This window comes from Dasypus novemcinctus, chromosome 23 (genome assembly GCF_030445035.2).
Source record: "Dasypus novemcinctus isolate mDasNov1 chromosome 23, mDasNov1.1.hap2, whole genome shotgun sequence".
Taxonomy (NCBI): domain Eukaryota; kingdom Metazoa; phylum Chordata; class Mammalia; order Cingulata; family Dasypodidae; genus Dasypus; species Dasypus novemcinctus.
Window position 1 is genome coordinate 25,458,214 of NC_080695.1, and position 26,438 is coordinate 25,484,651.

A 26,438-nucleotide genomic window follows, 5' to 3' on the forward strand; every position below is an offset into this window, starting at 1 on the left:
ATCTGTCCTGCCTGGTGGGAGCACTGGCTGCACAAAGGGCATGGGGTAGTTGGCTGAATGCTTTCGCCTGTTGCCCTAGAGCCAGAAGGGATTTTTTTTTTCAGTGTTTATTTTTTTTGTGTGTTTTTTTTTGTTGTTGTTGATGATCTTTTTTTTTCTTTTTATCAGAAGGAGTTTTATGAAACATTAAAAGTATCCACCATGGGAGCAGATGTGGCTCAAGTGGTTGAGCGCCTGCTTCCCACATGGGAGGTCCTGGGTTTGGTTCACAGTGCCACCTTAAAAATATACAAACCAACTTGGGAGCCATGTAGCTCAGTTTTGTCCTGGGTTCAATCCCTGGCCCCATTACCTTAAAAAAAAAAAAAGTATACACCAGCATGAGTCAAATCTATAGCATAGAATGAGGGGACAATGGGTCTATTAAGAGGAATTAAGAGGAGATTGAGGTGTTTTCATCCTTGGAGCCAGGTGTTGGATTTCATTAAATTGGAGGCTCATACCCTGAAGTCATTTTCAACTCATTTCTGTATAGCAATACAAAAACTTCCAGAGTGAGAGAAAGATGGTCAGCATGATAGACAGGAAAGTACACTTGGGTCCTTGGCCTCTTAGTTGACTGAAACATCTAGGCTGTCCTCACCTCGTGACCTTGAGCAAGTCATGTTCTCTAAATTGGGCTTAATACCAGAGCTTTGAGGTCTAAGTGAGATCCTGTACTAGGTGCTTTGTAAAATGGTAATCAATCTGGTATTTGTGGGTTCCGCTTCATGAGGCACAGTATTACCCACCCCCCCAATTTGGGGTATTAGGATTGAGGGTTTGGAAAATGCCAGCTTTAGAACGAGGAGGAACGAAAAAAAAGTGTCTCCTGCAAGCTGGCATCTTGCAATTCTGTGAATCCCTTTAGAATCCCTTAAGGAGGACCCTTTGCTTAAAAGCACACTCGGATCAAGGATTTACACCCTGGTAAATTCCCAGAGCCCATAAGCTTTCTCATGGAATGTGAAATTCCTAACAGAAACTGCAGGCTGAAAACATAAAATGAGGTAAGGAAGTTTTCAGGGGGTCTTAATTAGGGGTCCCCAGGGACCCCAAGGGATCTGTGGGAAGATTTCAGGGGGTTGGTGAGCTTGAATTGAAAAAAAATCAACTTGTTATCTTTATTTTCCCTGACCTGTAACTGCAATCTAGCATTTCCTTCACTTAGGAATGTACGTAATAAATAAATTACAGTAGTATTTCACTGGACTGGCAAAGTGGTCCGTGGAACAAAAAAGGTTAAGAACCCCTTCTTTAGGTGAATTATGGAGAGCAGATCAGAGGTGGATTCCTAAAAGGGACGTTTCCTAGCCATTAAGGAGTGCATTCTGTGGAGCAACCACAGAACGGTCTAGCTGCCTGGGTCCCTGTGGCAGCCACGGCTGCAGTGGAGCGCAGGGGTGTCTCCCTGGGCCTGCTCCAGAGCGAGTGCATTCCCGGCGAGGTTGACTTTACCTCCTTAGGACCTGGAGGCTAAGTGAGCTCCAGCGAGACGAACGAGGTCACCAAACGCGGCCCTGCCTGGTCCCCGGCGACCCGAGCTTCCCACACTTTCCGCCAGGGGTCGCTCCCTGGGGCGGCTCAGCCTAGGGTGCTCTTTGCTGCCGCTGCTGGATCCTGGCCGGCATCCCGGGTTTGCAGTTGTGATTTATTTTTGGCACGTCAGCCTTCGGTCATCAAGTGGCAAAACCCGAAAGAAGAGCAGCAAGAGAGGCTGTTCTAGCCGCAAGTGTAGGCTCGGGCCACGACTGCAGCCCTCGGTCGTCCCCTCTTCCCCAGGGGATCCAGAGCCACTGAGATTCCTGTCCAGCTCCTTCACGGGCCTGGAAGGAGATAACAGTGAGTATCTGGGCCAAAGATGAACAAAAGCGAGGCGGGGCGGTGTGTTGGGAAGACAAAACCCCAAATCCTTTAGGCCATTTCTCCTCCCTCCGAAGGCAGCCGGGACCTACCCAGGAGAGTGGCACCACTGATTCTTTAAGCTTCTCTGGGGATGGGGTGGTGGAGGGCGGGCCTCTACAGAAAGTGGTCCTGTGGCTGTGTTTTCCAACTCTCGAGTTTGGGAGAGAGGTATTATGTTCCAAAAAGGACTGGCCACTAGCTCCCACTTGGAACCCTCTCCAAAGGGGTCTTGAGAAACACATGAGGATACAGTTGGGGGCAGCTGGGGACAAAGGCTCAAAGTTAGCCCCAAGTCAGGCCTCAGAGCAGGATGAAAGGGCAAAATAAACACCACAACCCCACCCAGGAGAGAGGAGTGTAGCCAGACTTGGCTCAAGTAGTTGTGCCGGGAGATGGAGCCCCCAGCCTGAGATGGCATCCCGCAGTGGTGGGTCGGGGTACACTCTAGAGGGCTTGGGGAAGGGAGGACACCCATGCAGGAGGGTCTGGGACTGCTAGCCTTGGGAAATGGCAGGTGGGGTCACAGGTGCTCATCCTGGGGGCTTAAAAGGAGTTGCCAGGAAATGGGGCTTGTTTGTGTAGGGCACAGACACCCTGGCCTGGGTCCCAGTTGCTGTCTGGGGAAAAGAGAGCCCATGAGGCAGGCAGACTGCCTGGTGCTGGCAGAGGAGGCAGTTGTTATTCTAAACCTCCCTCTGGTGACCAGCGCCCAGCAGTGGGGACACCAGGCTTCTGCAACAGCCAGCCTGAGTCCTGGTGCCATCAGGGCTGTCATTTGTTCTGCAAACAGGTCAGGCCTTCGTGGGCAAGGAGAGGCAGGTGGCAGCGGGGCTGCAGGCACCTCTGGCCCTGCTGAGTGGCAACTTGTGCCCATTTCCTACTTGCCCCTGTTCCTGGCAGTGGATGATTTCCCCATTCCTCAATTCTGCGCGGGGCAGGAGGAGTTCGGTTCCCTGGTGGCCTCTCTGGCCTACCGGCCCCTCCCTGGCGAGGCCCACCCTGCGGCAGGACCGCTCAGCCTCTCTAGGGGGCAGCACCTGCTACACTCCTGCTCTGGGCGCCAGAGGCAGAGACAACTGAGGCAAGGTTGTTGCCCAGAGATCACAGCCGAACTGGGAGGGAGATGCAGGTACTGGTGAGGGAGGACACAGACGAGCACCACGACTCACTCATTCAGAGCTGCACCCCTCGGAGCACCCAACACCGTTCTTGGCCGAGCGTGGCTGCCAGTGTCTGTGAAGCACGAGTGAGCAGCAGGGGGATGTCCTGGCTAAGTGCAGAGTGAATGAGCAAGAGCAGGGTGGCTGAGCACAGGACCATGTCCTGGAAGGAGGCACGTTTCAGGGGAGGACAGTTACAAGCTGGGACACGGGGAGCGGCCAAAGGAGCCACAGGTGAAGATGAACTCATGGACCTTCTCACCTTTTCCACAAGGGCTGACAGCGGTCAGGAGAAGCAGGCCCAGCCGTGTCTCCTAGAAAAACGGAGGCAGCACTTCCATTTGTCGTCTGCAGAGTTCCTCTGTGGGTCTTTCTAAAATCGAGGGTGTGCCAGCCCCAGCAGAGCTGGCTGTGGGGCCAGAGCTCCCGCCCTGGGCACAGTAGCCTCTTCCCGCAAGGACAGGACTGCAGGAAGCCCCGGGCCCACCTGGGGGCCACAGGGGACAAGCCAGCCCCGCCCTTTCAAAGCTCCAGGTAGCGAAGCAGGAGAGCCCAGAGAGGAGGAAGACGGTCAGCCCCGGGGTCCAGAAGGAGTGTGAAGCCGAAGTTGGCTGAGTTGTTTATTACACGAATGTGAAATTTGTAAATATCTAATGTAATAATAAATATACAACATAAAATTTCCCATTTTAACCCCTTTCCAGCATACAGCTCAGTGGAGTTAATCACCACCATCCATGCCCAAAGCTCTTGCATCACCCCAAACAGAAACTGCACCCATTAGGCATTAATTCCCCACTCCCCACTTCCACTCCTGGGAACTTGCCATATACTTTCTGTCTCTATAAATTTGCTTATTCTAGGTATTTCATAAAGGTGAAATCACACAATATGTGTCCTTTTGGCTTTGCTCACTTATGTTGTCTTCAGTGTTCATCCACGTGGTAGCACGTAACAAAGCTTCGTTCCTCTTTACGGCTCAGCATTATTCTGTTGTATAGATACACCCCATTTTGTTTCTCCATTCATTGGTCCATGGACACCTGGGTCACTTCCACCTCTGGCTATTGAATAATGTTGCTGTGAGCAAACACATTAATTTCGAGCTTTCATGATAGACTGGCCCTGTGCCAGAAGATACGAAGGTAAGACATGGCTCGAGTCCTCAAGGACCCCAGCCCCTGGGTCGGGAGGGCTGACGACATCTGTTTCCCTATCAGAACCCCTCGGAGTAACCCCGAGTCACCAAGCATGACCCGGGACGAGGCACTGCCAGACTCCCACTCTGCACAGGGCTTCTACGAGAACTATGAGCCCAAGGAGATCCTGGGCAGGTAAGGCAGCCTCGGCTCCCGCCTGTTCTGCAGGGGGTGACCCAGGCTCCAGCGGAAGGGTGAGCTCTGCTTGACCCTGAGCACCGGCCCCACATCCATCCCCAAAGCATTGCTCCTTGGAGAGTCCCTCGGTTTGGGGGTCTTGCCCTCTTGATGCCTGGACTGTTAAGGGGGGCATAAGAGGCCTCTGACCAGAGACCTCCCTCGGCAAAGAGCTCCGCAGGCCCTACTGACAGGCATACCCCCACTGTGCTTTGGGCAGTGGCAGGGGTCAGAGGGCAGGTTATGGCCCTCAGAGGAGACAGCTTCTTCCCACCTGCTGAGGAATAGCACCGGACTTGCCAGGGACCTGAGACCGGGTGGGCTACTTGTCAGCTCTGGGCTGCTTGCCTGCTCTGTGTCTTGTCTCTTCATCCCACCATCTCCCAAGTCACACAGGGAGATGGGGGGAAGCATCAGTCACTGGAAAAGGGCAAGCCACCTCTCCCACAGCTTGGACCGGGCCCCCTCCACCTGGGATTCTCCACGGGGTGAGGGGGCTGCCAGGATCACCTGTCCCCTGTGCCCACAGAGGAGTTAGCAGCGTTGTCAGACGCTGTATCCACAAGCCCACGTGTAAGGACTATGCCGTGAAGATCATTGACGTCACTGGTGGGGGCAGCTTCAGCCCCAAGGAGGTGCAGGAGCTGCGAGAGGCCACGCTGAAGGAGGTGGACATCCTGCGCAAGGTCTCAGGGCACCCCAACATCAGTGAGTGATGACCCCGAGGCACAGCAGGCCTGCTCTGCTACGATTCTGCCCTAATAACCGAAATCTGGGGTGTGGCCCCACTGTGCCACTGGCCAGAACCAACTGAATGCTCCTGCACCCTGGGGTCCCACCAGCCCCATAGCTCCCAGAGTTTACTCTGCCCCAGCCTCCTCCTCCAGCTGGACAGAAAACATCTGGGGCAGGGGTGGGGATGGGTGTGGGTGAGGGAATGGAAGTTGGAATCCTGGGCCTCCCTGAGTGGACATTGAGGATCACCCTGATACCCATCCCCCAGCATTTGAAGCCAGCCCCATCAACCTTAATTCCCTTGCCGTGAGCCCCCATGTCCCTGCCCAGGCTCCCTACTGCCTGACCCCAGTCAACCATTTCCATTTCAGTACAGCTGAAGGACACTTATGAGACCAGCACTTTCTTCTTCTTGGTGTTTGACCTGTAAGTACCTGGCCCTGGGGCCAGCCACATCTTGGGGGCCCCCTTGGAAAGCCTCCTCATGCAGTCCCCGCCCAGCAGCCAGCCCTCCACACCCAGGACACCAAACAGGATCACAAATGCATTCGGCAGATCAGCCCTAGGGGTCAGGCTGTCAGGGTTTGAACCCTGGGTACACTGCTTTGGGGCTGAATGATTCTTCAAGGAGCGGTTTTCTCACCTGTATTATGGGGTCATCATAGGCCCTGCCTCACAGGGGCCATGGTGATGTTTGAATGAGATGTTTATATTATATGAAAAAGCGTAGCCCAATGACTGGTACCTTGATGAGGATGGTCCACTCAATAATGATTCCAGGAACAGAGGAGACAGCAGTGAGCAAGACAGACAAGGTCCCTGACTTCATGTAATAATTTTCATGGGGAGTGGACAGCAAACAACCCGTGATACGTGCACGGGCCTACATACATGTGTGGACACGTAAAGCAGAGCAAGGGGAGAGAGGGTGAGGACTGTTTTAGACGGAGCAGTCCAGAAGGGCTCTCTGAGGCTCTGACCTGAGCAGAGGCCTGCAGAAGAGCTTTCCAGGCAGAAGGAAGAGCCAGTGTAAGGGTCCTGTGGCCAGGAAGCCAGGGCGGAGGGGTGGAGCAAGCTTGCAGAAAGGGTAGGACGCCAGGGTGGGTGGAAGCAGAGGCCTGGCCCTGCAGGGCATCTCAGCCATGGTGAGGCCTGTGGATTTTAAGGTGCTGGGGAGGCTGCTGGAGGGCCAGCAGCAGGAAGGTGATGTGATCCTCTTGACCTTTGAAGAGGATCATGCTGCCCCTGTGGGCAGACGACCATCAGGAGGCAAGAGGGGAAAGGCAGGCACCTCCGGGAGAGGCAGGCAGGGGTGTTTCAGACCAGGGAGGCACGTGGCAGTGGGCTCAAAGCTGGAGCAGACATCTTCATCGTCATCAAAGTCACCATTCCCCCACCACTCCCACTTCCTTAGGAATGGCCTGTAAGATGGGCCCCTTCCCTCCCTCTGCAGGGCCACTGGCCCCTCAGGACCAGCAGGCCCTTCAGCTCTGAGACTGCTAGTTCTCTAGAGAGAAAAGGCCAGAAAAAGCACTCTGCCTGGCCTGCCAGCTTCCCTGCTCTGTGAGCTGTCTCCAGATGTCCTACCTTTCATTCAAAAAGGCCCCAGGGGCCAGGGTGGGATGGTGGGACTCTCCAGCTTGGTGGTGCCCTCCCCACAGAACCCAGATCTCTGCAGCTACATCAGTCACTGGTGTGGGGCTAGGTCTTGGTTTCTCCACACAGAACAGCTAGTCTAGGAGCTGGTTTTACTTGAGAAAATTATTCAAGTAAGATTTTGAATTGTTGGAACATTTCATATTCCCACTGTACTGAATATGTGCAGAATTGTTGTACTTGAAGACACAATTTAACTGAGTGTGTGTATAATTAAGCTGCCTACTCCAGGGAGGCAGGAGCCTGGGGTGTACTTTGCACAGGTTTATCTATTCAATGCTGCTGCTACTATCTTTAAAAGGGAATTAAAATAATAAAAACTGGATTAATACATTGCCTTTTGGAAACATGGCACAGATATCGTATAAAACAAGGCTCACCTCTGAAAATTCTAGGTTGTCTCCACAAACAGAAAGCCCCACTGCCATCACCTAAGCTCAAGGGTTTCCTTGCCTTTCTAGGTGGCTGGCCAAAATCTGTTCTCCCATTCATTCTGCTCCTTTTGCCCTGGAAATTCCGCTGCTTTCCCAGGAGGTGCCATCCTTTCCCATTTAAATCAGGGAGCCTTTCCCAGAACCCTGCCCGACTTGACCAGCTGCAGCTGTACAGGCAGGCAGCCTTTTGGGGGCAGCTTAAATATCTGTAACCTTTAAAGAAGTGCTTTGGGAAGCTATTTTTAATACTGCCCCAAAGAGCCCTCTGAGATGTCACTAGATTGTTCTACCAGCGACTTCTCTCTAGATCATCCCAAGAGGTGAGAAGATTGAACCACAATTCATTATCTTAATAAGCAAAACTTCCCTCCCCCCAGACTTGCACTGCCGATTCTTTCCATCTGTTTGCTGAGAAAAATCAGGATCCTCTTGTATTCTGATCATGGTTATGGGCCCTGGGGTGGAGCTCAGGGTGTGCTCTTTTGCCCTCAGCCCTGATTTTGGTCCTGAGAGATGCCATTTCCATGGGTAGGGGGACCCCCCTGGAGCACAACTACTAGCTTCCCTAGCGCTTATTCAAGTCTTCCCAGTCTCCCACTCATCTCCCTCGCCCCTCACCCCAGGCCTCGGTCCTTCATGGGGAACAGCCCCCTTTGCCTCTGCAGATGTTAGACTGGGAGGCAGTTCGTTGGGGGCAGGGTAAGGAGGGAGTGGCCTTGGGACCAATCCAGTTAGAAACCCTTTGTCCCCACAGGATGAAGAGAGGGGAGCTCTTTGATTACCTCACTGAGAAGGTCACCCTGAGCGAGAAGGAAACCAGGTGAGGTACACTGCCCCTTCTCCACTCCCTTCACCCAGAGTCCTCACGGGAGGCACTGAGGTCTCACAGGAGGCATGGCGTCCGATTGTCTGGGCTGGGGCTGGGGCTGCAATGCCACTGGCTTTTGGGGCCTCACTGCCTCCTTGGCCAAGTTTAGATGGCCCCAGCCTGTCCCAAGTCCTCCCTCACAGTACGGCTGGGGTGTGAGCTAGGGTCTCCCTGCCCAGTGCCTAATGCACAGTAGGAGATGAGAGTAGCACATGCCTGCCCTGGCCTAGGAAGATCATGCGAGCCCTACTGGAGGTGATTTCCACCCTGCACCAGCTCAACATCGTGCATCGGGATCTGAAGCCCGAGAACATCCTCTTGGATGATGACATGAACATCAAGCTCACGGACTTCGGCTTTTCCTGCCAACTGAAGCCAGGAGAGAAGCTGCAAGGTCTGGTGTCATGACCTTGGGCCCATATCAGGAGCTCATGCTCTCACCTCAACTTTCCCAATGGCTCCTCCCCTCACTTTTCCTCCCTGGAATAAAACCCCTGCCATTTCAGGGATGGGCACCTCTTCAGCTAAGTCTCCCCATCGCCCAAGGTCCTGGCCAGGATGGCCAGAAGTGACCAGGCAGCCAGTGGGCCCCATGCAGATAGCCCTGTGAGCCAGCACCCTGCCCTTGCCCCTGAGAAAACTGGCAGCCCAAGCACCATTTCTGCTCCATCTCTACTGTTTCTTTGGCCCTTGCTCGTCCCAGTCCTGCTTGCTGACCTACCCTGGTGCTAACTGTTCCTGCAGAGGTCTGCGGGACCCCCAGTTACCTGGCCCCTGAGATCATTGAGTGCTCCATGAACAGCGACCACCCAGGCTATGGGAAAGAGGTGGACATGTGAGTTGGGGAGGTGACTGGCAGGGCTAGTGATGTCCCCACAGCCAGGGGCACTGGGTTGGGAAGGGAAAGCAGCAGTAGGAGCTGCTACTGGCCCCTCACCCAGCTGTCTCCCATCCTGTCCCCCAATGCTGGGTGTGGAAACCGTCCCTCGTGCACCCCAGGTGGAGCACCGGGGTCATCATGTACACCCTGCTGGCTGGCTCCCCGCCCTTCTGGCACCGGAAGCAGATGCTGATGCTGAGGATGATCATGAGCGGCAACTACCAGTTTGGCTCACCAGAGTGGGACGATTATTCAGACACTGTGAAGGACTTGGTGAGAGGCCAGGCCTACAGGCTGCCACGCTGTTGGGGGAGGGGAGAAGCCAGGCCACGGCCAGGACCCCCACCCGCTGCCTCTGGACGCTGGAGAGGCGCTGTCGTCATGTTTCCTGTCCCCCTCCCGTTCTCTCAGATTTCCCGCTTCTTGGTGGTGAGACCCCAGAGCCGCTGCACGGTGGAGGAGGCCTTAGCGCATCCCTTCTTCCAGCAGTATGTGGTGGAAGAAGTGCGGCACTTCAGCCCCCGGGGCAAGTTCAAGGTAAGGAAGCTTCCAGTCCAACCCCCGCCCCCAGGGCTTTTCCTGCTGGCTCCTTCAGCCCAAGCCTCCCAGCCCCACGGACCCCTTAGACCTCTCCGGGTTTCCAGAGCACTGCGGCCCCGGCCCGGGGGTGGTTTCCGCTCAGCTTCTCCAGGCTCCCGAGGGCAGCTGGCCGCAGATGGGCGTGCCGGCCCAAGCCTCCCCGAGGCCGCAGGGCTGGGAAGAGGAGCAGGCCCGGCCGGCCAGGCGCTGTGGCGCGCGGCCTCACCCCGCCCTCCGCAGGTGATCGCGCTCACTGTGCTGGCCTCGGTGCGCATCTACTACCAGTACCGCCGCGTGAAGCCCGTGACCCGAGAGATCGTCATCCGCGACCCCTACGCCCTCCGGCCTCTGCGCCGCCTCATCGACGCCTACGCGTTCCGAATCTACGGGCACTGGGTGAAGAAGGGGCAGCAGCAGAACCGCGCCGCCCTCTTCGAGAACACCCCCAAGGCCGTGCTCCTGTCCCTGGCCGAGGAGGACTACTGAGGGGCGGAATGGGGCGGGGGGCGTCGGCAGGTCGGGAGAGGAAGCCCCGGAAGTGTCAGGTAAAGGAGGAGTGAGCAGCCAGGAACCCCTGAAACTGGTGCCAGTATCCCTTGCAAGGGTCCCACCCAAGGGAGCAGAGTGTTCCATCAAGTGAGACCTGCAGACCCGCCAGGCCGAGTACGGGGGGGTGAGGGTGGGGACGGGGACGATGACCCAGGAGCCTCCTGCTGCTCCCCGCCTAGCTGTGCCATCTTGGTGTCCCTTTATGGGAGGTCCAGATTACTTGGCACCTGGACGCTCTTCCCTGAGGGTCCCAGGATCCTCTCACAATCACAGGAGGTTTCACTGACCTCACGATGTCCAGTGACTGAACAGAACCAGGTTACTCTCCAGGGACACGATTTTAGAGGTGTCTGGAAGCCCGTACATAATTAACAAAAGGGGAAGCTCCTGCTATCTGTCTCTCTGCAGTATTATTTACCTCCTGACTCCTACGCTGCACCATTTCACCATTTGGTTCGCCCAGTGCCCACCCTTTTAAGACTGATGATGTGCTTTAAAGAGCCCAAGTCGCAGCATTTGACAGAGTGGAGAGTGGAAATGAGGTTCCTTCAGGGACACAGGAAACACAGAGGAAGCCAATGAAGGAAGTCTTTTCCTTCTAAGGCAATTTGCTGTGGGGAAAAGAAAAATAACTGGGGGGAAACTCTACCTTGAGGAAACAATGTCAGATTGCTTATTCACAGAGGACGAAGGGGGAAGGAACAGTTTAAAAATTTTTTTTAGCCAACTGCCATTTGCACATTTGGCCCCTATGTGGCTAGTACTGGACCTCGAATAGAAACAGCCAGCTCCTGGCGACAGTCAAAAAGTTGAGCCAAGACCATGACCACTGTTCTGGGGGTGAGAATCCTCTTCTGTCCTGGTGAGGGGCTCCTACTACTGAGTGGGGGAGGAAGGGGAAGGAGGTTGTTCCCGAGGCTGAAGTTGGAGAGTCCACCAGTTGAGGCCCGGCTGTGTTTGGAGAATGGCCAGGGAATGACATGGGGCCCGTGGAGGACTTGTCTTGGTCCTGCAAGGCTGCTCACAGCTCCCCAGGCGGCCGGCGCACACTGGAGGCACAGCGGAAACCCAGGTTGTCCGAGGCTGAATCTGGAGTGTTGCCCATCCTGTCACCAGAGGAGGGGAGAGAGGGGGCACTTGTTGGGAAGGGGATCTGGGGTCTTAACCAACTCCCCTTCCCCAGCTCCAGGGCCTGTTGCAGTCTCAGTCTGGTGAGCCTGAGGGCTGCAAGGGCAGGTCCTGAGCGTGTGCCACTCCTGGGGAAAGGGGCTAGAAGGGCCTCGGACCAGGGAGGAGAAGTGAGAGTGGTGCCGGGAGACTGCATGGAAGGCAGGAAAAGATGAGTGATTACAATTTCTCCTGCCAGTAGCACAGAGTAACTCTGCTAAAAAACCTGACAGCAAGAAATGAGAATATCTCAGCAGTCATTGGCACTGTGCACCTTTCAAAGAACTACATTTGCCATTTCCTACACTCGCCAACTGCTCAGGAAAGAGGATCTGGCCACCATTTTAGAGAGCCAGGATCAGATTTAGTGCAGAACTGAGTCAATGGCAAGCCCAGTTTCCTGTTTCTCTCTGGTCAGTACTTTCTCCAACACTAATAAGCAAGGGGTCTCAACAGATCAGAGAAACATCTAGAAACCTGCTATATTGAGGTCACAGAAAATCGATTCTCTATAGTCCTTACAGGATCCAGGACTGGAAAGAGTATGGAGAGATCAACCAAATTAAGTCTTAGATGAATGAAGCAGGAAGTCCTAGAAGGGGAGTTAGGACTCGGCCATTCGGGTCCTTGCATTAACCATCTCTGTGAAAGGAGCAGGTTCCAGGACCTCCCTGAGCCTACTTTTCCTTGATTGCAAAACAAAGTGGTTGTAGAAAATGACTTTTCATGTGCCTGCTAGTTTGAAGACTCTAACTCCACAACCACTGGCCAGGACCTTCGATGTGGTCATTCCCCTTCCCTCCCTCTGCTGTGCAGACAAAAGGAGAAACCCATCTGATTAAGATGCTGGACACAAAGTCTGCCTTGGTGAAAACCCTGAGAGCCTTTAAGCAAATGTCACAAGCTGTCCCAGGGCCTTTTTGCTTTCTATGGCAAGCACTGCTTTCTTTCTCTTCTGTTGCCACAACTCTGGGTAGAGGCAGAGGCTGTGGAAGAAGCACAAATACCAGCTCTGGGGCCTCCTGTGCTCTGGAAAGCCAGGACCCAGGCCCTTTTCCCCAGACCCTCAGCCCCCAGCCACAGAGGTCCCTCACCTGGTGGTGACCCGGGCCTGGTGATTGGCGGAGCCATCGGCTGTATCAATCCAGGATGCCCCCCGAAGCACACGCATGTCCTGGTCAGCAGCCTGGTACAGTGAGGCTGTCCACTCCCACACGTTGCCCACGAAGTCATAGAGCCCTGCAGCACAGCAGGTGGACCAGTTACACGGGCTGGGGCCCCCAGGCCCACCCCTCCTGCCCATCCAAGGCCCTGGGGAGCAGATTGGGTGGGGGCTTTTCTCTGAGCACTGAAGCGACTCGAAGAGAATTCACCATAGGCATTCTGTGGGGGGAAGGCGTTCACTGGGGAGACTCCGTGGAAGCCGTCCTCAGCCTTGTCACCCTTGGGAAACTTTCCCTGAGGGGAGAAATTAAGGTTAAAGCATTTAGCAGCCTGTTCCGAGGCAGGTGTTCCTATCTGCCCAGAAGAAAAGCTCTGTTCTCTGGGAAAGGAGGGCAGGTCACATGCTCATCCTATCCCAAGCTCCCAGACCAGTCGCCTCCATTATCCCCATGAACATCCTGCTGGATCTGGAAGAGCACATGGTCTTAAGGGCCCTTTGTTGCCCTCACAGTCTGGGTCAAGTTCGTCCCACCCCAGCTTTCTCCACTCTCGGCACCTTACTAGCCTGCCTCCAACTCTGCTTGCTAGAGGACCTTTGGAAGAAGCTCCTGCCCCCCTCCTCCGGGCCCTGCTCCCCCTTGCCTGAGCATGGGTGCCTCCTCCTGTCTGCCTTTTCAGAGACCACTGCTGTCCCAACCCACTCTCTCTCCTCTTTCGACGCGCTTACCTCTCCCTTACCCGACCTGACTCTACCTCCCCCTGCAGCTACAACTCCCTCTCCTCCTGCCCTTTACCACCAAACATGAAAACGTGGCCTCTATTTGCTATTTCGATTTGTTCCACTTACTCATTCTTTTTCTCCTTAAAATTGGGTGTCAGCTGCCACCACTCTATAGTAACTGCTCTTACCAAATGGAAGAGGAAGGGGTTGGAGGAAAGGGGTCTAGAGTTTCCTCAACACCCACCAAACTATGTGCTGGGTATTGTGCTAGGTCTGTTCCATGGTCTCTTTTCGTTTAATCCTCACAAGGCGGTGAGGTAGGTATTTCCTCCATTTAAAAAACTAGCAAGTGAGGCTCATAATGGTAAACTGGTGTATCAAAGATCAGTGACTCAGTCAGATCTGTCTTTTTGCAAAGCTCTGATTCCAAATTAAGGTCATCTAGGGAGAGCTCAGTCTCTCCCTAACGTGCTGGTGGTGTCCTAAGTGCTCACCCCAGCCACCTGCTCCTTTCACTCTACAGTCTCCCTGGGGAGACTGCTTTCACCTGAGGTCTATGCTGACTGCGCCCAAGCCACTTGCCGTGACCTGACTTCTGTCCCGACCTCTGGCTGAGCATATGAACAACTCAGACACCAGAGGTTTAGTTTGTCCCAAACTGATCAAATTCAGTTTCTCTGACCCCAAGCAATCATGTGATCTATTTATTGTGGAAAATGGGAGCACCATCACCCCATTGCACCAGTCTGGCTTCACACCTGAATCCAACTCTTCCACCCCTCTGCATTCCTTTAATTACCAACCCTGTCTATCTCACTCCTCTCCCATTTGACTTCCCCTCCGATTCCACTTTCACAAATCAAGTGTTTACAATCTGCTGGGCCATTGGCACAGCCTCAAATTCTGAGACCCCCCCCCCCCCCACATCACTGCAGCTCTGCTGCATCTGGTCCTGCACAGTTGCACCAATTAGCATCTCCCCCCAAAATCAAAATGATGTTGCTCCCCCTTGGCTCCCCACTGCCTGAGCTCGGCATCCCTGGTCCTTCACAATCTGGCCCCAACCCACTCTCTGCTTCATCTCCTACAACCCTGCTTCCCAGTGCCCCAGCCTCTCTGAGTCTGTCACAGCTCTCTGACACCCCGTGACCTTTCCTACTACAGTCCCGGCACCCGTTTCTTCTGCTGCAAAAGCCCTTTTCTCCAGTTTTCACTTGTCAAACTCATTGAGTCAGCTGGAAAGTCACCTTCTCTATGAAGCCATCACCAGCTCCCTCAGGCTGTGTGACTGACTCCTGAGCACAGTGCAAATATTTCATATATGACACTGCATTGTCCATTGCTTTCCTGGTTTCCCAGTTATTTCCATCAGAACACAAAGCCCTGTGGGTCCCACAGCCTACCAGAATGCCTGGCTACGGCAGTTTTCAGTCAACATAGGTCTCACCTGCCACAGGTTGGCGCGGTTTGGCTGGAACTGGTTTCCCCACGGATAAACCTGACCTGCAAGGAGAGCAAGGGGACGACAGAGGCAGGAGAGGTGAAGAGTTGGGGTGGAGACAGGGTGAGACAAAAGAATGAGGGAACCAAAAGGAAGTTAGGGGGTGATGAGAAAGGGAGAGCGAGATTATTTACTTTTATTGCTCACGCCATCCCCCCACTCGCTGTCTGCATTAGGAGGAGCCCCTGGCTTCCTGATTTGCTCCTGGGCAGTACAGATCTCAGGGTGGTACTTGGGTCAGGGTCAGTCTGTGAATGATTTGTTACTGGTCCACATCGAGATAAGGGCAGAAATAGAGAATATGCAGTGAAAAACTTGTTAACTGAACCTAGACTAGATGAATGAACCGAAGCAACCTGTCACATAAAAATTCTGACTATTGGAAGCAGATGTAGCTCAAGTGGTTGAGCACCTGTATGAGATCCCGGGTTTGATCCCTGGAACCTCCTAAAAAAAATTGACTATCAATAAACCTATTTATTCAAAAAGTATATAGAGGTGTTTAGTGGGGAATCTATTTCAGACATAATCTCGTTTAGTTAGAATTGTAGACTGACAAAAGTCATGAGCGAAGTGATTTTCTACATTAATCACCCATACACCTATAGAAAATGAGTGTTTTCAGTAACTCCTTTTTCTTCCCCCTATGCTGTTGTTCCATTTATATTTATTGAAATGTAATTTATGTCTGTGGAATTCCCAAGAAAAAAAATTGGGCTTGTTTTTTATGTGTTTTTTCATTCCATCTTTCCAGTTATTAATTTTTATTGCATTTTATAGAAGTATTGGTCTGAGATGGGTTAGCAATTTTTAAAAATAATTGCTCCTTCTGCACGAATAGTTTCAGCAGCTCTGCTCTAGGAAACACGGACCCTTCCTCCCCTTTAGGGAAGCGGATGTAGCTCAATTGATAGAGCATCCACCTACCTCATGGGAGGTCCAGGGTTCAAACCCAGGGCCTCCTGACCCGTGTGGTGAGCTGGCCCATGCATAGTGCTAATGTGTGCAAGGAGTGCGCCCCACAAGGAGAGCTGCCCCCGTGTGAAAAAATGCAGCCTGCCCAGGAGTGGCGCCGCACACACAGAGGGGTGATGCTGCAATAAAAGAGACACAGATTTCCAGTGCCGCTGACAAGAATACAAGTGGATACAGAAGAACACACAGCAAATGGACACAGAGAGCAGACAACAGCGGGGTGGGGGGAATGGGGAAGGGGAGAGAAATAAAAAATAAATCTTAAAAAAAAAAAAAGTCCCCCACTGCAGGGCAGGAGGGGGAGAAGCATAAAGGGAAATGGCCTTGGCATCAGTATACCCTTCAAGCCCCCTCGGGCAGCAAACTCCCACTCTTCCTCGGTGGGCAGCCGTTTTCCCCGCCAAGCACAGTAGGTGCGGGCATCATTCCAGCTCACGTGTACAACTGGGAGCTCCAATCTCTCTCGGATGCCAGAGCCGGGACCTGCAGGCTGACAGCCAGGGTGGAGTGAAGACAGGCTTCTGGGGTCATGGAAGTTTGAGGAAGGCTAGGCTTAGTATGCCCGAGTTCAGCATTTACCACTAGATGGAGCAAGGAAGTTGGAAGACAGAGCCTGGTGAGTGAGGAGAGGTCCAATGTCAGAAAGGAGACTATAAATGAGACTAAAGGGAGAAGTGGAATGGGCAACAAGAAAAGGGATTAGGGCAGAGGAGACAGGATTGCTTGGCTGTTCCCCTGCCATCCTTTGTAACTCAGTTTTCTTAGAAAGGCAAGGGATCAAAGAAGGCCAGGCCTCCAGAGTAAGGGTCAAGAAGGGAAGAAAATTCAGAAACCAATCCTTACCTGCCTCCAAAATGCCCTTTCCACTGGAAGCCACCAGAGAACAGACTGCAAAAAGAAGGAGCATGACTACAACATGCTCAGTCCACACCTAGGCCCCTCACCTAACAGAGAGAAGGCAAAATGGAGACTTCAGGCTGAGACTCAGTGGGCCAAGTGGGGCTGTGGCTGGCACCTCACCACTTTTATCAGAGGGTGGATAGTCAAGATCAAGTGGCTCCTGCCACTTCAGGGAGTATCCTGAACTCTGTATGTATCTGGATCTTTAGCAGCCTCTCTACATCCAGCAACCAGCTTAGTGGTAATTTCCTGGGAGGGTGTTCATCTGACTTCTTTGGGATAGGTTTCTCTAGCTTCTTCCCTGCCTGCAGTTCTTGGGTTTGATTCTCCACCCTGGCCCAGATGACCTCACATTCCACAGGACTCTCTGTCCAGGTCCCACTCCCACCTCCTCTGCAGCAAGCTCAGGTTCTCTCACCGGCATCTGCTGGGTTGCTTTGTTTCTCAGCTCATCGGAGACAAAGTCCTCAAAGACAAAACTCCACCCGAAAGTCTCTGCCTCTGTCTGGTACTTTTTCTCCCTGACAAACTCCCTGAAAAGAGAGATTTTAGCCGATAGGGTTTCCACCCTACTCCCTACCTCCTCCAGAAATCTTCATGTATCTGTATCCTGGAAGTCACATATCACAGTGTTCCTGAACTCCATGGAATTAGACTGAAAGCCTAAGCAGGAAATTTTCTTTTAAATTAAGATGCAATTCACACACAGTAAAATTAGTGTATGGAGGAAATTTGTGACTTTGACTACCACAATCCAGGTACAGCCCAGTTCCATCACCTCAAAATATCCCCAGTGCCCCTGGAAACCACTGGTATGGTTTTATTTTTTCTATAGTTTTGCCTTTTCCAGAATGTCGTATAAAATTGAATCAAACAATATATGGCATGTAGTTTGTTCCTTTTTTATTGCTGCATAGTATTCCTTTGCATAGATATACTAGTTTATTTAGTGGACTAAATTGTGTACCCATTGGACATGTTCTCAGTTTTGGTCCACATTCTGGTGGGTGTGGACCTGTTATAGATAAGATCTCTTCAAGATGTTACTTCAGGTAGAGGCCCAGAGAGACAGAGGTGGAGACATCAGACCTCCATGAACTCAACTGAAAGTCTCTAGTTCAAGACTTAGAAATTGTTTGATCCTGAAGAGTAGAAGACGTGCAAAGGAAGAGGTGGAGACTGTGTTCCTGGTTCCTATTAAAACCCACCTCAGCTCAGCTTCCACACAGAGAAGCTGTGGTTAGCACCGACCAGACCTCATGTGGGAGTCTCCAGACAAGATACATTTTGACTACTGAAGAATAGAAGGCTCCTGGCCGCTTCCAGAAGCTGAAAAAAGGACAATTTTAGCTCATTTCTCTCAACTGCTGAACAGTGACCTTCAGGGATAATGGCTAAAGTATGGAAGAGGAGGCAAGATGTCCTGTTTGTCTGGAGTTTTTCTATAAACCCATTTTACTCTCCTGTGGGCACACCTGTTTTAACTGCATTGAAAACTGACTTCTAGAAAGTGGAGTCAACACTGACCTGCCCTTTATGTCGAGTAGTAATTGAAGAACACCTTTTCAAAGAAGTAGTAATTCAAGAGTTGACTGTTCTCATCAGGCAACAAGGCCCCCTGCTGGAAAAAAGTCTGCACATAAGTGATGCAATCCTGAGTTTCCAAGAGTCTTTGACCCTGGATGCAGCCACTGCCAATCCCTTCCTTGTCCAATGACCAAAGGACCATCCAGTGTGGAAAGATCTGCAACAACCAACTAGAAGGTCCTGAGAGATTCACCCACGTGGCCTCTGTACTGGGCTTCCCACGGTTTTCCTTTGGCTGCCATTATTGGGAGGCTGAAGTGGGAGAAAGGAAGGAGTGGGCATTAGGTGTCTGCAAGGAGTCTAAACAGAAAGGAGAAGAGCATGTTATCCTCTGAGCTTGGCTTCTGGGTCATCAGCATGAAGGGAAATGCAATCTACCCTAGCTCCTTCCCACAGACCAGAATTCCTGCAAGCCCTGACTTTGAGCATGTGGGAATTTTCCTAGATGTTGTGATGGAAGAAATTAAGTTTTTTGATGTTAGAAATGATGTTCTCAACTGTAACATAGTGACCTGCCCTCTTTGGAGCCTTTGTGTCCTTTCTTCTATCCTGAGCATCCTGGAGAATGTGACAAAGGTGTCCCTTTGAGCCTCTGCTCATGAGAATCTCAGCTCTTCCTAGAAGTTTTCTAACAGTTGAATGAGACTTTGTACCTTGAGAAACATTGACATGACTGAGACACAATGTGCTATAACAGAAAGATCTGATATATTTTGGAGACTTTTGGGAACTGTTGTAGGTTTGTTAGCTAAATAATTGTAGGGTCTTAGGAGATGGTATTAAGTTCTCTCTCCTTCTCTGTAAATGGAGAGAGATAAACAGATAATTGAGAATTGGAGACAATACTGCACATGTCCATTTTAGTAATTAACACAGGGATTATAAGATTGTAAATGTAATTGATTATTAGATTTAATGGATATAAAAATGCCTTATTCACTCTTGTATTACCTTTTTTTTTTTTTTTTTTACAAAAAACAAAAACTTTTTAAATTCTGATTGCCAAATTATTTAAGGCAGGTATAAAAAAGGAAAGCATTCAATATACATTTTACATAAAATAAACTAGATTACAGCATAAAACAAGTAACCAGGCAATGGCATTAAAGTCTCTCTCTTCTAAAACTGGATAACTGTAAACATTTAAAAAAAAAAAAAAAAAGGACTGCAGGACTTTTATGTAGTATGATACTTTAATGATAGTTGGGAATTGTCCTTTGCCCATTTCAATAATTGACCTACTGCAGTTGTCGAAGATGATATAGAAATTTGATTGGCAATAACATATCAATAGAAACAGTCAGAAGATTTCAAGTTTCCAGAATAGCAAATGTTTCTGAATGTTCTGCAGTTAGTTGCAGAAAAAGGGAAACGACTGTCCTGAAGACTGGGACTTTGACTGCCCACAAGATACAGTTTTGGGTCCAAAAACTCCTATATTATAACTATGGGACATAAGGACATCAAGGTCACATTTCAGACTACTGTGAAGTTTTGATTCATAAGACTCATTAACCATATTAACTCTTCAAAGTGCATCCAGAAAAAAAATTCCGGAGATGTATTTGAATTTGGTACTTTTTATTGAAAGAATACATTTTCTTTCAATTAAATCAATGAAACATTAAAAAAAAAAAAAGATGTTACTTCAGTTAAGGTGTGGTCCTACAGAATCAGGCTGGGCTTTCATTCAGAGCACTTCATAAAGAATGAAAGCCAGGGAAACGGACTTTGGCCCAGTGGTTAGGGCGTCCGTCTACCATATGGGAGGTCCGCGGTTCAAACCCCGGGCCTCCTTGACCCGTGTGGAGCTGGCCACGCACAGTGCTGATGCGCGCAAGGAGTGCCTTGCCACGCAAGGGTGTCCCCCGCGTGGGGGAGCCCCACGCGCAAGGAGTGTGCCCGTGAGGAAAGCCGCCCAGCGTGAAAAGAAAGAGCAGCCTGCCCAGGAATGGCGCCGCCCACACTTCCCGTGCCTCTGACGACAACAGAAGCGGACAAAGAAACAAGATGCAGCAAATAGACACCAAGAACAGACAACCAGGGGAGGCGGGGAAATTAAATAAATAAATTAAAAAAAAAAAAAAAAAAGAATGAAAGCCAGATGGAGTGAGAAGCCATGGGGGAGCAGCCAGCAGCGGGAAGTCCACGGAACCAAGTGGAAGGGCCAAGGAACCCCAAAGATTGCTGGCCAGCTAGAAGATACTGACATCGGGAGGAAGCTAGCCTTTTAGCTCCTCAAACTGTGAGCCAATAAGTTCCTATGGTCAGGCCACCCCACTGTATGATATTTGTTTTACCAGCTGGGAAACTAAAACATCCATTCACCAGTTGAAGGTCTTGGGAGATTATGAATAAAGCCACTAAGCAGGAGTTTTAAGGATGGGAAATTGGCCCTTTTTTTCCCTGAAAGATCTTCATCACTTATCTGATATCACAGCAAGCATGAGAAGTAGGCAGAACAGGTGTTATCGCCATCTAACAGATGAAAGAAATAGAGTCTAAAAAGAATGACTTAGAGTTTAATGGTTTAATAAATTTCAGCAAACAGAAATTTGTAGCAACAGCTATTTACCAACCTCAGGGAATCTGAACAGTTTGAGAATCTTTCACTAGAAAAGCAGATAGAAATCATGTGATTCTAAACAAAGTTTAGGGGCTCACTGGAGGTGACAATGAATTTCCATCATATAATAGGCTATAATTTGAATATAAAATAACATACACAGCATATCTATATATCAAGCTTGTTTCTGGTTGTCATGACATGGTACAAGCCTGATCAGAAGTGACTCCACCCCCAACCCCGCCATAAATTTAATAACTTTCCTGTTTAAAAACACTTTTTAAAAGTGTGTCTATTAAAGAAAAAAGAAAAAAAAAGACAAAGGAGAAAAACAAAAAAAGAAACAGTATATGTAAGCAATACAGAAAATGTGTAACATATAGATAGGTGAGAGAATAAAATTAAAGTCATCCATTATCACACCAACTGGAATATATATCCTTCCACATTCTGATGTATATGCATTCTATATAAATGTTTAATTGGATCATACCCTATATGTTGTTTTATAAACTGTTTTTTCACTTAATATCTCATAACAAAATCACTTTTCAACAGCAATTGATCAACAATACTATTTTGCTAAACATATTGATACAAGATGTTTAAGTAATCCTTACATTTGTTATATCTTTACTTGTTTACAATGTTTTCTTTATAGCTAAATGTTATTTTTTTCTTAAGATGTATTTATTTATTTATTTACCACCCCCCCAACCCCATTCCCCCTGTTGTCTGCTCTCTGTCCATTCACTGTGTCTTCTTCCGTGTCTGCCAATATTCTCATTAGGCGGCTCTGGGAACCAATCCTGGGACCTTCTGGAGTGGGAGAGAGGTGATTACTCTCTTGTGCTCCTCATCTCCCTGTTCTGCTACATCTTATTTTCTCTCTTCTGTGTCTCTTGTTGCATCATCTTGTTGTGCCAGTTCTCTCCGTTGGCTGGCACTACTGTGCGGGGCAGCTTTCTTGTGCAAGGCGGCATTCCCGTGTGGGCCAGCACTCCACATGGGCCAGCTTGCCCTCACCAGGAGGCCCTGGGCATTGAACCCTGGACCTACTCTATGGTAGACAGGAGCCCAATTGGTTGAGCCACATCTGTTTCCTGCTAAATGTTTCTTGACAACCTTAATTCTTTCCTTAAAACAAATCCCTGGAAGTGGAATCATTGGGTCAAGGGACCTAAGAGGTATACTAACAATCCCTATACTTACTTGGGTCTGTGTCTGAATCAATTTTTTCCCTTCAACTTTTTACTTGGAAAATTTTTAAGTCCACAAAAGTAATATTTTCCCACATTTGTTTTACTGTTCTTCCATATATATATTTCTTCCCTGTAGCATTACCAAATAAAGGTAAGTTACAGATCTCTTCTGAACCATTTTAAATTTTAGCCCCCGAAATTAGCCAACCTTGGGGAAACTGAGGCAGCTTCATATGGCTTCTTAGAGTGATGGAGCTTGTATTAGTCAGGGTTCTCTGGGGAAACAGAATCAACAAGAGATATCTGTCAATAGTATGCGATTTTATCAGAGTCTCTCATGTGACTGTCGGGACGCACAAGTCCAAGTATCGCAGGCAGGCTGCAACCAGGGGCAGTCCAGTGAAGGTTCTTTTTTTTTTTTAAAGATTTATTTATTTATTTAGTTTCCCCCCCTCCCCTGGTTGTCTGTTCTTGGTGTCTATTTGCTGCGTCTTGTTTCTTTGTCCGCTTCTGTTGTCGTCAGAGGCACGGGAAGTGTGGGCGGCGCCATTCCTGGGCAGGCTGCTCTTTCTTTTCACGCTGGGCGGCTTTCCTCACGGGCACACTCCTTGCGCGTGGGGCTCCCCCACGCGGGGGACACCCTTGCGTGGCAAGGCACTCCTTGCGCGCATCAGCACTGTGCGTGGCCAGCTCCACACGGGTCAAGGAGGCCCGGGGTTTGAACCGCGGACCTCCCATATGGTAGACGGACGCCCTAACCACTGGGCCAAAGTCCGTTTCCCCAGTGAAGGTTCTTGATGAGTTCTGGGAGATGATGGCTGTCCAAAGATGAACTAGGAAATTCTCACTCAATGCTGGAATCACTTCCCCTTTTAAGGCATTCGACTGATTGAAATAAAGCATCACTCACTGCTGATGGCAATCTCCCTGATTGATGTAATTGTAATCAGCTATCCAAGATTTACCACTGCAGTAAAGTCAATGGTGACTAAAGTCCATAAATGCCCTTATATTAGTTAGCCCAGTGCCTGCTTGACCAAACAACTGGGCACAATTACCTGGCCGAGTTGACACATTAGCCTAACCATCACAGAGCTGGAACCAAATCCTAGGTTTTGTTTTTGTTTTTTAATTTATTTAGCACTATTTTAGGAGGTACTGGAGACTGAACCCAGGACCTCATATATGGAAAGGAGGCATTGAACCTCTTGCGTTACATTCACTTCCCAAAGGTGTTGGCTCTTTTTTTTTTTTTTAAAAGAAATACAGGGAAACAGATTTGGCTCAATGGATAGAGTGTCTGCTTACCACATGGGAGGTCCAGAGTTCAAACCCAGGGCCTCCTGACCCATGTGGTGAGCTGGCCCAATGCAACACTGATGTGTGCAAGGAATGCCATGCCACGCAGGGGTGTCCCCTGCGTAGGGGAGCCCCATGCGCAAGGAGTATGCCCCGTAAGGAGAGCCGCCCCATGTGAAAAAAGTGCAGCCTGCCCAGGAATGGCGCCATACACACGGAGAGCTGACACAGCAAGATGACGCAACAAAAAGAGACACAGATTCCCAGTGCTGCTGTCAAGAATACAAGTGGACACAGAAGAACACAGTGAATGGACAGAGAGAGCAGACAACTGAGAGTGGGGGAGAGAAATTATAAAAAAAAAAAAAAGGAAGTACCAGGATTGAACCCAGGACCTTGTACATGGGAAGCAGGTGCTCAACCACTCGAGCTACATCTGCTCCCCAAAATCTAGGTATTCTGACTCCTAAAAAAATGCCATTTCTCTAAACAATTATTAAGGGAATTCCAGGGACACCTCTGAACACAGTGGTCCCTCAGGCTTGATCCCAGAAAGTATGACTCCTTCCAATCCCTTCTCCTTGTTCAAGAGGCTTCTGTTGAGTGTTTGACTTTTGCTCATATTTCTCAGTGTTATGCCCAATGTAACAGAAAATGCACTAATCAAGAGGCAGGGAACCTGAGTTTCAGGCCCAACAGAGAGTCAGCTGAACCTCTTTAGGCTTCAGGTTTCTCATCTGCAAAACATACATGATACTTACCCCACAATACTATTGCAAAGATAATATGTGACAATGAACAAGCTAGTTTCCTATTAGATATTAGGAATGAAGTTCAGAAAGAGCCTTTACCCTTCCTGGAAGAATACCTAACATACCTGAAATCTTTGTTGGTGACAGGAAATATGTCAATGGCAAAGGGTTTCACTGTCACCTCCCGGGCAGGCCCTTCACCATCTCTGCCATCTGGAGCATTTGTGCCCATCTGGAATCTCCCACCTGGCAGCTGGACCATACTGGTTATCTGTCCATTCCCTGCAGAGAAAAAGGAGAATCACAAGTAACACATGCATATATATAAAACAAGAGGCAATATTTGTATCTGTTAAATGCTCCTGATGGTCTAATGAAAGAAAAATGGAGGTATAAAAATTTGGCTTTAAATCCTATTCTATGACTTTATTTGCTGGGTGGATATAGGCAAATTACTTACACCAAGTTTCAATTTCTTAATGTATAAAATGGGGATAACATCTAACTATCTTACAGACAGTGACTGTATGAATTAAAATAACATATATGACATGCTGAGTACATGGTAAGTTTTCCTTTCTTCTTTTATTCCTCTTGGTCCTAGCTAGGTAAACCTGGATACCACACCCTGAAATACATGTAGCATGTTTCTGTTCATACTTCTGCTCCTGTGGTTTCTCTACCTCTTCTTTTCCACTTGTTGAAATCTTACCAATTCTGCTCCCTCCCCCCATCCCCTGCTCCCCGTGGGGGTATGTACCTCACCACGCAGGTCTGGGACACCTTTTTTATCTTTTTTTTAAACAGGTGGTCCCAGGGATCAAACCAACTCAAGTGTCCACCAAAAGATGAACGGATACACATAAGTGTATTATTCAGTCTTAAAAAAAATCAAAGTGGGAATAATGTAGCTCAGTGGTTGAGTGCCTGCTAACTCCTAAAAAAAAAAGGGGTGATTCATGCTAAAACATGGACGAACCCTGAGGATTATACTCGGTGAAATAAGCCAGGCACAAAGGGACAAATATTGTATGATTCCACTTATATGAGATACACAGAATAGGCATTCATAGAGACAGAAAGAATAGAGTTTGCCAGGGACTGGAGGGAAGGGGAAACAGGGAGTTATTGTTTCATATAGGTTTTTTTTTTTTTTTTTTTAGGTACTCTGGCTGGGCATTGAACCCAAGACCTCATATGCTGGAAGCTGGCGCTCAACCACTGAGCTACATCGGGTACCCTGAGTTGGGTTTTTCCTCTGTATGCCTGTAGTTCTCTTTTTTTTTTTTTTTCTTTTTCTTTTTCTAGGAAGCACTGAGCCCTAACCTGGACCTCCCATGTGGGAGGCAGTTCTGGAGCCACATCGGCTGCCTTGGTACAGAGCTTTTGTTTGGCATGATCAAAAAGTTCTGGAAATAGTGGTTATAGTTGCACAACATTGTGAATTTACTTAGTGCCACTAAATGGTTCATTTAAAAATGGATTAAAATGATAAAACATTTTATGTATATTTTACAATAAAAAAATGAACACACACAAAAAAGATAATCGGGGAAATCTGAAACATAACTGGATGCTAAATGGCTAAAGAGATTAAGGGATTCATTTTTTAGGTGGAAAAACGGTATGGCAAGTTTTTTTCCAGTCTCCTTATCTTGTAGCTATTTAACTTGAATATTTCCGAATACAATGAAATAACGCCCTATAAATCTTAAAATGATATAAGGGTAACATGGTAGGGGTAACCGAAAAAACGAGATTGGCCACAAACTGACTATAAACTGGACGACAGGTATGTGGGGTGGAAGTAAAGTGTTGTCATATACTTCTCTTTTATGTTCGAAAGATTCTAAAATAGGAAGCTTTAAAAAGTAAAATGACGTGAGGTCCTGCGAAGTCTGAACTTTTAACCACTTCAAAGCTGGCGGTCTCCGGGAGGAACCTCCTGCCCGACCCGCCCAGGAGGGGTCCCTTCCCACCAGGGCAGAACGCCTCACCCATTCCCTCGTGCTTCCCGGGACAACTGGCGCCAGCGCGAGGCGGGCGAGTCAGCGCACTGACCTGGCTCGAGCCACGGGACAGAAAAGAGCGACAATAGGAACAGCAAGACCGACGAGCCCATGCTCGGAATACGCGGCCGGCAGCAACTCTAGCGCGGAATGTGGCGCGTGTGCGCATGCGCGAGCGCACCGCGCGTATGACGTCGGTCACGGTACCCTCCGCGCGCGCGTACTGTTCTGAACATTCCCGGATATCCAGAAACTGCGGACCAGAGTCAGGGCTGTGGCCTGGTTTGCACCTTATGGAAAATGTTTTTGAGTCCCAGCCATTCTGGACCCTTGCTTACTACCTTGTGAACGTTTGCACCGATTTCATTTCCTTTTACTTTTTGATTGGCGTTTCTTTTTTTTTTTTTAATTGGC

The 26,438-nt window shown here is 49.6% G+C and overlaps 2 protein-coding genes across 2 annotated transcripts; one reads left to right on the forward strand and one right to left on the reverse strand.

Moving 5' to 3' along the window:
- Window positions 1–1,713: 1,713 nt before the first annotated feature.
- On the forward strand, window positions 1,714–15,462 carry PHKG1 (phosphorylase kinase catalytic subunit gamma 1). The gene is made up of 10 exons (XM_012531151.4): window positions 1,714–1,881; window positions 4,325–4,438; window positions 5,010–5,188; window positions 5,587–5,641; window positions 8,060–8,125; window positions 8,404–8,567; window positions 8,918–9,008; window positions 9,173–9,326; window positions 9,465–9,590; window positions 9,873–15,462. The coding sequence occupies exons 2-10, from the start codon at window positions 4,356–4,358 to the stop codon at window positions 10,116–10,118; spliced, it is 1,164 nt and encodes a 387-aa protein (XP_012386605.1). The 5' UTR covers window positions 1,714–1,881; window positions 4,325–4,355; the 3' UTR covers window positions 10,119–15,462.
- On the reverse strand, window positions 10,832–26,189 carry SUMF2 (sulfatase modifying factor 2). Its single transcript, XM_004473960.5, has 9 exons — window positions 26,077–26,189; window positions 24,141–24,297; window positions 17,028–17,142; window positions 16,553–16,597; window positions 16,049–16,199; window positions 14,681–14,736; window positions 12,722–12,806; window positions 12,443–12,587; window positions 10,832–11,287 (listed from the first exon to the last, which is right to left on the reverse strand). The coding sequence occupies exons 1-9, from the start codon at window positions 26,135–26,137 to the stop codon at window positions 11,203–11,205; spliced, it is 900 nt and encodes a 299-aa protein (XP_004474017.1). The 5' UTR covers window positions 26,138–26,189; the 3' UTR covers window positions 10,832–11,202.
- Window positions 26,190–26,438: the final 249 nt, after the last annotated feature.